General features: G+C 41.1%; 1 protein-coding gene across 6 annotated transcripts in view; it reads right to left on the minus strand.

Annotated features, from left to right (window-relative positions):
- Positions 1-3,494: 3,494 nt before the first annotated feature.
- ABCA1 (ATP binding cassette subfamily A member 1) overlaps positions 3,495-12,098 on the minus strand; it is a 132,032-nt gene continuing 123,428 nt past the window's right edge. For all 6 annotated transcript variants that reach the window (XM_070595990.1, XM_008527139.2, XM_070595992.1 and 3 more), the window contains exons 45-50: positions 10,923-11,064; positions 10,402-10,536; positions 9,344-9,447; positions 8,675-8,767; positions 7,777-8,020; positions 3,495-7,157 (exon numbers count right to left, since the gene is read on the minus strand). In XM_070595990.1, coding sequence (XP_070452091.1) covers positions 7,017-7,157; positions 7,777-8,020; positions 8,675-8,767; positions 9,344-9,447; positions 10,402-10,536; positions 10,923-11,064 — 859 coding nt within the window. In that variant the 3' untranslated portion in view covers positions 3,495-7,016. The remainder of the gene's footprint in view (positions 7,158-7,776; positions 8,021-8,674; positions 8,768-9,343; positions 9,448-10,401; positions 10,537-10,922; positions 11,065-12,098) is intronic.

Raw genomic sequence — 12,098 nt, forward strand, 5'->3', positions numbered from 1 at the left:
GCTGCCCCCGCTGGCATGGGGACAGAGCCCATGGGCAGGCAGAGCCGCTGCTGCTGCCCCCGCTGGCATGGGGACAGGACCCATGGGCAGGCAGAGCTGGTGTGTGGGGACAGGACCCACGGGCAGTCAGAGCTCCTGCTGCTGCCCCGAGTTGAGGGTTAGGGCTAAATTTAAGGCATAGGTATATGATTCATCTCTTTACAAGACAAAGGAAAGAACATGAAAAAATGTTAAAATGGTATCAGTGCAGGTGGGGTCTGGTCATTGGGTGATCCCATGACTTTTAGACAAGAATCAAATCAGATTAAGTAAAGGTTAGAAAGGTTAGACACCACCACCCTAAACCAGTTACATGAGATTGCCAGACAGCAACCAACTTAAGTTCTTGCCTTCCCCATTAAGAGCTTCTAGGGACAAGGTCATCTCTCCTCTTCTTCCTGGTACAGAGAGGGAGGCACCTTTTACAGATAGAGATTTACCTTACAAATGTAAATGTGTCCCAACAAGGGCAAGTTCCATTCCCCAGAGCCTCCTTCCCTGTCCCAGTTTATCGAAAGCAATCAGCCCCAAACAATCCCGATGCCAAAGAGACATATCTTGGGGTGGCCAATTTCAGGTCCCTACAAGGTCATCCCCCCTTCCTTCACAAGTGCAAATGTCTCAAAAGGGCAAGCAAAATTCCAGTCCTCGGAGCCTGCTTCTCATCTGCAGTTTTAAAAGTAACCAGCCTAAAAATCCTCATCATCCTGACAGAAGAAATGTCTCAAGGATTAAGCAGCAACAAAAATCAAAAAGGAAAAGTGAGATGTTGCTCACGTGCAGCCTATACTATTAACAGACAAGAAATAAATCCAGTTAAAAGCTTTGTAATCCTATTGTCATGTTTTCTGCTGTGTGTATCTACCATCTTCCCTTCTTTACCTCTTACTCTTCCTTGAACCCAGTCCAGCTAGGCCTACACCCTTATCAGTCCACTGAAGTGACTCTTCTGAAGGTCACCAAGGACTGTCTTAGCAAATTCAATGGTCTTTCACTACCCTGCTCATGTTCTCGGCAGCATTGGACACAACCGGCCACGTCTGCCTTCCTGAAACACTTGATTCTGAGCTTCAATACATGGCATCATACTCAGATTTTCCTCCTCCTCACTGGCCAGTTCCTCGGTGTCCTTTGCTGGCTTCTCTTCTAAATGTGGTAGAGTTTCAGAGCTCAAGAATATGCTCTAGCCTTAGGCTCCCTAGGTAAGCTCATTCAGCCCCAAGGCTGAAGTACCTTATGTGTGCTGATGAGTCACACATTTTTATCTTCTTTCCCATCATTGCCCCTGAGCTCCAGACTGAGATACCAACGGCCTTATTAACACAACCGTCTACCTAGTTTGGGTCGTAAACTGGAAGTCATCTTGATAGTGCTCTTTCCCTCAGTCCCCACATGCAGCCTGTCAGCAGGTCCTGTGGGCTCTGTCTCTAAAATAGATCCTGAATGTTACTCTTCCTCTCTATTTCTGTTGCTACCACCCTCATGCAATCCACCATCTCTTACTTATCCTCCCTACTGTCCTTTCTCCCTGTACAACCAGCATTTTTTTCTGAAACAGAGATTAGATCAAACCACTGCCTTGTTTAAAACTCTCTAGTGGCTGCTCATTGCACTAACAATAAAATCCAGATACCTTAACATGGCCTATGAGGCCCTGTGAGTTCTGGTTCCTGCCTTCTCTGATTCCATCCCCTCCCACCTCAGAGATGTTGGAATGCTCTCCCCCCTTCCCCAGCCTAACAAGCTTTTTCCCACTTGGGGCTTTTACACCAGGTTTTCTTTCTTCCAGGAATGTTCTTCCTTCCCATCTTCAGATGTTGGCTCCTGCTCGAATTATTCAGATCTGAGCTTAAATGTCACTCAGACTCCTCTCCATCATTATCCCATTTCCATGTTTTTCTTCCTAGCACTTACTCCTGTCTGAATTCATTACATTTGTTTGTCCGCACATGCATTGTGATGTGAATATAATTTTTCTAATAAGATTTAAGTTCATTAGAGCAGGAATTCTGTATTCTTCAACACTATATCCCCAGAACCTAGAAAATATCTGATGCACGATAGAGTTCAATAAATATTTGTTAAATGTATTAAATTATTGCCAAACTGATTTTACAAGGACAATTTTAACTGGTGACCCAATTTCACCAGAAAGATTCCTCAGTCACTTACTGGTGGCCTAACTTTGGACAAGTTCCTTATCCTCTGAACCACAGTTTTTACTCGTGTGTCAAATGATACTGCTTACCTCGTAGGGCAGGTGTTAATTGAAGATTAAATGAAGTGCCTAACAACATAGTAAAACACTTGAAAAAAGTGGCTAGTTTTCTCTTAGATTTATTCTCTTGTATCTTATGTATGCATTAGCATTCCAAAGGTTCCAGAGTTTTTTTGAACCTGTAAATGGTTACATAGGCTTTTCTCTAGATAAAATGTTTTGGTCAAGACTCATGGGTAACATATTGTCATCTAAATTAACTGCCTTTTCATTTTTCAGTAGTTTTTTATCTCCCCCTCGACTGTCATTTTTCACAGTTTTCTTTCATTTCCTTGAAGTCGCTGCAGTGTGGACTTCAAGGGGGCAGGACAGAGTTGTGACGCTGATACTGAGTGGTCAGCCAGGCTCACATGCAAGCCAAGATCCTCCTGCACCCAAATTCAGATCCAACCTCAGCAAAGGACTGCTCACTACGCATCGTCACGCCACTCAGAATGGGTCACAAATAGGACCACGAGTCCACTGTGCTGCTTACTGGGGGCTGTTTGACAGGGTTCTGCAAGTCCCAAGATAAGCAGATACCGTTTCTGAGACTTTGATTGCTAATTAGCTATGAAAAATAACATCCACATGTCGCATCCTAGCACTACTGTAATCTTGGGTGTAGACAGCACAGCACTTTTCACAGGAGAAAGTGAAGCCACCTCCCACATTAGTCTCAGCCTCTTTCTCCTGCTAGCTTTTCTACTTTCCCGGCATGCTCACCCTTGCCACAGTGCCCAACACCTTGCCAGAACACTTGCCACAATGTGTCCTTGTAGTTTTGGTTGAATAAACAAAAGAGAAACCAAGGGTGCCATTGTAGCTTCCTCAATACCAAATGAGGAATGAGGTTTTGATTAAACGGGGTTAGCTATGGAGTATCTTCAGAGGTCTCCACAGCTTCATAATCATTAAGCAGAATAAGTTTATCTAAAAACCTCTTAAACTTACTTTATATCAGTTTCTGTCTTAACTGAATCATGAAAATGCAAAAACACCCTTTCTTTTACTTCCAAGCAGCCCCCTCAGTTCTCTTTTGTAATTAACAGGACATTTAGCCGTTTCTAAAATTTCTACTTTTGAGCCAAATAGCTTCCTCTCCACAAGCAGACATTTCTTATTCTTGTAATGGCTTTATAATGCTTTAACAGTAGGTGGTGCTACAAATGCACGAAAATAAATGTGTACAGACCCATAGAACTGTCACAGCTTTATTTCGTGACCTATTACAACATGGAAATATGCCTTTAATACTTCATATAAAGTTATTGACAATACAAATTTTTTTCTTTTTTTCCTTTTCATGAAAATGATTTAACTTAGAAATCTATTGTGAAACTTTTGTCTAGTTTTGCAATTCTCAGATATTCCAGTGCAAAAATAGATCCCATTACAGACAGCATAAAGTGCTTGGAATGAAGGGCCATGATAAAGAAAAAGCACAAAAACATAGCTTCATCCTAGGGTACAAGAAGGGAAAATAGAATACTTAACCCTTATGGAAATATAAACAGTCTATAAAAAAGGATGCAACAATTTTGAATTAGCAACATTATTATAGTACTATATTATTACTAGTAAATAGTAACAAGGGTACAAATTAATATCTCAGTATCAAAGTGGTTCAATATGATATGACACATGGCTCTTTGGAGAAAACTTTACCTGATATATACAACCACAAGAAGAAAACAGACAAATCCCTTTAGTCAATGATCACTATACAGCGAATGAATGATGTGCAACATTTAATGGTCACAATGCTTATGCTTTCAGTACAGACAGTGAAATACAGTAGTTTGAGGTTTGGTGGTTTGTTTTTGTAACAATGAACTGTGCTGGGCATTTATGTATAGAGAGCTTTGTTAATGTTTTCTTTTGTATTTTTCATATTCACAGTTGTTAATAAGGTTTCCAGAGTGTCCAAAAGAAGCAAAGGCAGGAATCTCTGAACACTTTTTTTGAGAATTTTTGAAACTCACATAGTTACATTTCTACAGGGATTATGTAGAAATTTTACTTGATTGAGTATAGAGCTGGTAAAAATTTCTACTATAATTAGGAAAATTTAAAAGATTACTATTTGGATAGTCTAAAAGGTAACAATATTAATGAAGTAGATGTGTAACTGTAGATTGCTTCTAGCTTCAGAAGAGTTTCTGGGGCTGATGCAGTGGTGCAGTGGTTAAATTTGCATGCTCCATTTTGGCGGCCCAGGGTTCACAGGTTCGGATCCCAGGACCTACACACCACTCGTGAAAGTCATACTGTGACCTACACACCGCTTGGGAAAGTCACACTGTGGCAGAGTCCCACATACAAAAGAGAGGAGGACTGGCACAGACATTAGCTCAGGGCTAACCTTCCTCAAGCAAAAAGAGGAAGCTTAGCAACAGATGTTAGCTCAGGGCCAATTCTCCTCACCAAAAAGAAAAGAAAAAGGTTAAATCTGTATTGAAGAGTTGTATTTTTTTTTAAATAGTTCACAGTGCCTTTTGATTTTTTAAAATATGGCCTTTAAAGCAAGGAGCTGCTCAAAGAGTTAATACAATAGAGAATTAAAACATGATTCTAGGGAAATGGGAAGACAGAAGTTTGATTTTGAAAAAAATATTAAACAAGGAGAAACTAAATTATCCTATGAATTTTATATCATTAAAGATAGCATAACATATAATGATCTCATGCCAATAGTTATTGGAAATATGCCTTCATTATTTGTTTATCATTTTGGAAAACAATATTGGCATTAATTTCTAAAAGTCATTTTCTTTTTCCAAGCAACAAGTTACATGATAATGTTCTGGAAATTTTAAAAGAATATAGATTAATTTGAAATAGATTTGAAATCTTACACCTTTAGAGTTAATATTTAAATTTTAGAAAAAGAAGAAATTAGTAATGATATGGAAAAATTGCTTGAACTTTACCCAAACACTAGTTCTCTTGTATTTTTGTTGTCTAAGACAGATAACATTAAGCATCAGTGAAATAATATTTTTTTTACAGTTTACTGACTTAAAAAGAATAAGACTGGATTAGACAAGTCTGAAATATACTTAATGTGGGGCATTTGCTGTTTTTATTGAAGAGATGAACAATCTGAGACTGTCAGAATGGGATGTTAAGATGTTCAAAGCCAATTATTTGAAGGCACTAAATACCACAAGCACAAGTTATGTTCAGCAAGTTTTGAAGCTAGCTGTGTTCTCTGTAAAGTATTCATTGTTTAGTCTCATGACCCTTATTGACATTTGAACTTCCTTGGCTTTTGCATTGTTGCTCTTTTCAAAAAGTGGGCTGGCCAGTATTCTTTCAGCAGTCTCCCACAACCACAACAAAACAACCAGTTAGCTGAATAACATAGCACAGGAAATCTACTGAGACTTAATTTCTCCCCACTCCATCCATCCATACTTACTCATTCAGCTATAACATACACTAAAAAACAGCTGATTAATGAACTGAAATTAAAAGTATTTTACATGATCTTAAAGAAATTCAAATATAATGTTGTCATGAGATCTTGACCATCACACTGTTTTCTGGTCAGTAGGCACTAGTCAGATGATCCACCTGCAAACTTAGATGAGAAAATAAAGCTAGTGATGCAATACTCCTCTACACCACAGGGTTTCACAAAGAGGCCATTCTAAGTTTCCGAAGTCACTGACAGAACTTAAAATTCCAAATAACATTAAAAGTACAAAGATTTTTGTTAAAATACAACTCTATCTCTTCATATTCTAGATTAATTTAAAAAGCCAGAAATAATACATGTGTGTCAAACAACAAGATCTTGAGATGCGGTGTACCGTAGTAGACAATCAGAACAAAGGACACAGGCCTCGCTTGGTTTGAACGTGCCATCTCTCTCATCCCATGCCCTGGGCTCTGCAGCTTGCAGCCCCACCAATGCGGCTGCTGATTCTTTGCTTCTTACCAGGAGGTCAGTATATTTAAAGAGTCCCAGAAAGACGACCCTGGAGACCCATGGCTCCAAGCAAGGGACGACATAACAATGGAAGCAAACCTCGTTTGTCTAGAGCCACCCAGTTTGCATGTTACCACCACCAGAGCAGCTCACCAAAGTGGGAATCAAAGCAGGACCTTCTCCACATATGGCACCATTTTGTCACCTGATATTTAAGGATGTTGATAGACTCTGAGCAGAGCAGCTTTCACGAAAGTGTGCATGACACACCATGGTGCTTCAGGCTTTCTAAGCAACTTGGCACTAGTAATTCTGGTGCACTCATTGCCAGCAATGGATGTGTCACCGGGAAACCAGTCTCTTGGCATGGCATGGCTTGATGAATGAGGATGTGCATGCCTTATGATTTTGAAAAATAATCACTGGCCATGATTACTTGATGAATTATTGTTGCAACCTCAGTGAGAATACAAAGGAACAAAAAAGTATTTCAAACCCATATGTCCACTGGGTTCCATACTAGAGTTTCACATAGGTAATAAACTAAATTCAAGTCTTTTTCACTCGAGAGCCATACAAAACATAGGCTACAAAGGCACTGCCCCTGTAATGGAATTTTGTTTTCATTGCATTGAATTGCATTGCATTGAATAGTATCAGTACAGTATCCAGTTTACTTCTTCCCACAAAAACATCCAGCTCTTTCCTCTGGAACACTTCACATGGTGCAAAGGAAGGGCTGGCTCCTCCTTTCTGTCAGCCACTTTGCATGAACAGTATTCTTCATACATAACTTTCTTTCACTTTCTCATCCTGCAGAAAAGATGTCAGAAGTGCAACATCCACGACTGTCTGGTTTTTGTGTAATGACAGGTCTTTTAAGTGGTCGTCATCACTTTGGTCCTTGGCAAAGTTTACAAATACCTGTCAAAAGAAAGAGGGACCTTTATAAATACCTCTCAACTTGCTCGCTCTTTCTAGCTGCATTTTTTTACATGTGGAAATAGATCAAGTAAGAGAATAGAAGATTGCAAACATAGATGAACTAGGAAACTGTGTGTGACAGGAAGAGGGTAATACTTGAAAGAGCATGAACCATTTAAAAACTGACCTTCTACATTGCCCCTCATATCAACTGCTCAAGCATCTATTTACTTTGACTCATACAGGCTTGATTAAAGGGGAGAGAGTAGAAAACTAGCATTTACCAAATACCTAAGTGCCAGGACTTGTTTGGTACTTGATGTTATCTGATTTAAATGGAAAAGAACACCTGGAAAAATGCCTGGCCCATGGTAGGTACTCAGCAAATGGTAGTTAGTATGAATATTACAATCTATTCTCACAATAACTCTATAAAGTAGATAGCATCATCTCTTTTCAGATTCAGAGAGGTTTAGTAAAAAGCACAGCTAGTAGAATACCACCAGCAATTCAAGCTCAGATGGGGTAAACTGCTCTAGGGCCCATTATGGGGGTAGAGGAGAGAGGGCAGGAATCATCGCTCTGAAAAGTAAATCTGCTTCTCACACTCAAAGCTTACTTGGTCAAGTGTTGTCTGAGAAACAGAGTAGTCTTCTATGTGGAGTCGCTTTTTGCTCTGGGAAAGGATGCTGAATATCCTGGCCAGAGAAGATAGTGAAGATGGAAGCTGGTACTGGAGCATGTTCCGGTGCTTCTCTTTGAGGACGCTTCCTGGAAAGGCGAGTCCAAAGAACTCCTGGACAGGCTTCAGATCAGGGTTGGACCCTGCTATCCGTACAACTATAGTATAACCATCCCCAAACCTGAAAGCAGAAAAAAAGAATCCAAATGGAAGATCCTCAGGAAACATCTCAAAAGAATATTTAACCCTGAGAACCCAATTGGTGTCATGGAAAAGGAAAGTCTCTGACAGAGCCAGAAACAAGTATCTGACAAAAGGAACTAGTTTTCATTTACTGAATACCTGTTCTGTGTGAGGTACGAGACCAAGCGCCCAGACGTGTGATTTCACTTAATCCTCACCTGGACCTATGAAGTCTGACTGACGTTACAGAGAAACTGAGCCCAGGGAGTTCGTCACCTGCCCTGGCACAGAGCTCATCTGTGGAAGGGCCAGCATGTGGACTCCTTTGTTTTCCACTCCAAAGCCTGCACTATAACCACACCAATGTGTGTAAATTTTTCCATTTCATCTATGTAACAAAGCTACAAAGTAGATATTCCCAGGACACTGACTCTCAGGGAGGTTAAGTTACATGTCCAAAGGGCACACAACCAGGAGAAAGTAAAGATAGAATTTGAACACGGCTATTTGACTTCAGAGCCCTCATTCTTTCTACTATACCATTTTTCTCAGTTTATTTCCCTTTATTTTAGAGCCACCATTTATACACTCACAAAAAAATAAATACAAGCTTTCTCAGTAGGCGCTATCCCAAAGCAATTATTTTTGTTACCTATTTTTCAGATGTTGGACGCTGCCAAGACACCTGAACCTCCCATTGACCATAATTGCCATCCTAGTGCAAAGCGCTTCACACTCTTCCATACTGTGGGGAAACAGAACGAGGTTTTAGTTTGAGAGAGATGTTCCGACAACCATCAGAACATCACCATGACATCTGGCATTTCAAAGAAACGGATTCCCAGTTTCCTAGGGCATCATTGCATCCTGTTACAAATACATGAAGATGTAGGGATAACACTGCAGTGCTGTTTACAATTGTGAAAAACATCGGCAATGATCCAAGTGTCTACAGAAAGAGAAACAGTGCTGCTACCACAGAGAGCTATAAGAAATGATGACACATCTAAATCTACTGACTTGGAATAATAGTCACAATACACTGTGAAGTGAAAAAGAGCAGTGTACATACTAAGCTTGCATTTTTGCTTGTAAAAACATACACACACTTGTGTGTGTAGATTTTTATAGGAAAACTCTGCAAAGATATATCATCCAATGGTAGTAATGGTTGTCTCCTAATGATGCAATTTCAGGTGATTATAATTGTTTTTCTCCTTGCCTTTCTTTATTTTCTGATTTTTACACAATGGTCATATATACTACTTGGAAAACGTAAAAATAGACAACACAGAAGTGAAGACAAGTCTTCTCTACCAACCTATGAGATGTAAGCACTACTGATCTCCCTTCCTTGACAATACTTAGGGCACAATTCCACAGGAATCGCCGCGCTTTGGGATCCATGCCTGTGGTCGGTTCATCCTGTAATCAGAATAAAATAAGTTCTATTATTTGCTGAAAAAACACCAAATATTTGTTTTTAAATGCAGAAACATCTTTGAAATAGCCTAAATTTTAACTTACCATTCTAGTTATTTCTTGATGGGCCAAAGAACCAGACCTTACATACAAAAATAAGTTTCATATTTGTTTGTAACTTTTATAAATGTGTCATTGAAGTAGAAAACTCAAATAATATTTTATGAAATTAAATTTCTCCAAATAAACAGAAAGGGAAGGGGAAAAGCCATTTACTTTCATTCATCTTTTCACGACTGACAAGTATATACTAAAAATTATTTTTGTCTCAAATCTCTACTGAAGTCAGTATAAGGTTTGGGTAAAATTCCTATTCTTCTTATTTTATTTTACCTCACTCCAGCTCATCTTAGAGAAACAAATTCCAGATCCAAATGGTCTGGATAACTTAAAGCCTCAACCCAAGGCTTCTTCCTGTAATAACTTCAATGTTCTTCTCCACAGAAGACAAAGGGTCAAGCAAGGGCCAGTGTTCAGTCTAACCTTCTGGTTTCCATCTATCTGTATGTAAGGAACTATGACTCAGGCACAACCTTAGGGATCTTGAAGCTGTGTCCACACACTCCATCCTCAGGGGACAAACACATAGATGGTCAGAAAGAATGTTCCAGAGAAAGGTCAGATCACATATCCAGCCTCAGCCACACTTGTCAGGGTTCTCTATGCCAGAAAAACAAAGTCCCTGGAGTACCTCTCTTTTGGAGCATCTGAGGGTGTGGCAGAGCCTCCCCAGTATGTGTCAAGGAGAGAAACAAGAAAGCTTCCCTCTGGTTCTCTGAGGCTGCTCTGCTGGTCCTGGCTGGGGGAAGAGGGCTTGCCATTGCCAGCCAGTCGTGCAACATCCCTGGACATACAGACTGTACAAGAGTAATGTTTTCCATTCACAGTTACACTCACCAGAAACACCACAGGAGGCCCACCAATCAGAGCCATGGCTGTTGAGAGCTTGCGCTTGTTGCCTCCACTATAGTTACCGGCATATTTTTCTCCATACTTCACAAGGCCTAGTTTCCGAATTGCCCACTCACCAACCTAGAGTGATTAAAAAACACCTTGACTTTTGTGTGGTTTGGTAATTGCTGTGCTTTCTTACACTTATATGAAAACTCTCTCACTGGTCCAGATTCTGTAATCATAACCTGGCCCGTGCCAAGGAGCCAAAAGCAGAGGGAAAGGATTCGTGTGTGTGGGAGCACCACTCTCTCTCCCCCTCCAGCATGTGCCCATCCACCCATCCCCATCCCACCACCATCACGGATTCCCACCCTGAAAGCAGATGCAGAGAGCCAGCATTTCATAGTGCTGCATCCATGAGGAAAAATAGCCTGAAGCCAATGGTCACGTGTGAAAGTTAAAGTCATAAGGTATACTGATAGGATGCCAAGGGAGGCAGGCTGGCTTTCTGGTGCCCACAGTACCTTGCCAACTTCTTTCTCTGGGACTCCTCTCAAGAGAGCAAAGAACTCCACATGTTCTCTTCCAGTCAGTAGCTCTGTGATGGCATCAAATTGAGGACAATAGCCCATGTTCTGATGAACTTCGTGGATGTTTGATAAGATACTGAAAGAAAAACAAAACTGGTCAGGGTTTAAGCATTTAGAGATACTCTGATGAGACAGTCTTGCTGAATGTTCCTATAAAGCACACTTGTGCATGACAGAAATACCAGTGAGCCCACTTGCTGCAGCTTGAAGGAACAGCCTTTCTGCCCCCAGGATGCCAGCCCCTCCTGGCAGTCAAAGCTCCTGCCTCTATCCTGCCCAGTCCTTGCCCTGGCTCCCCCAACACCTCAATCTGCAGATTCAGTCCCATTTCAAAATCCCCAAGTCCATTCCAACCACAGCACCATCTCTACAACAACCTCGGTCACACACTCCTGGGGCCTTAACACTAACTCTCCATCCCAGACTTGACTCTGTGGCCCAATCATATGTACCAAGCTCCTTGTTGCTCCAAAGTCTCCATGACCATTCAGACCCAGAGAAGGCCCAGCAACCTAGGTGTGACCCCCCCTCTGCTTTCTGCTGCCCATACAATGACTCAGCCACAGGATGTTCCAGATCCCTTGGTCCGGCTAAATAGCCAAGCTAGCTACTCTCCTGTTTCCTTGATCATAGACCCTCTGAGAATCTAGTGACAAGAAAAAGCTATACGTTTAGACAGAATTTTACATATATTGGTGGGGGCAGCTTTTAGGTGCTATGAAGCCAATCTCAGGTTAAGAATCCTTGATGTGGGAAATGCTCAGTGTCATATCCAGTCTGATGGCTACACTTTAGCCACCTCTGGACAGCCCTGAGTTTGGCCTTTCAGCAGTACTCACACCTCTCTGCATTGCTAGTTAGTACTCCCAGGTCCAGCCTTTTCCAAAATTATGATTGAGATGCCCAAAGACACCATGCCTGGCCCTCACAGCTACAATGCCCGAGCCACCACTTACAATAAGTCACTGTGACAAACCTGAGTTCAGGCCAGTTATTGCTACCATTACTATATGCCCCAGGATCCTCGTACTAGGAACAAGCCTGGGGAAGCAGGTGTGTAGCCCTAGGCCTGCCATTCCAGAACTTCTGTTCTCTTAAATACACTCGTTA

The sequence above is a fragment of the Equus przewalskii genome, chromosome 26 (assembly GCF_037783145.1).
Source record: "Equus przewalskii isolate Varuska chromosome 26, EquPr2, whole genome shotgun sequence".
In the NCBI taxonomy this organism is placed as follows: domain Eukaryota; kingdom Metazoa; phylum Chordata; class Mammalia; order Perissodactyla; family Equidae; genus Equus; species Equus przewalskii.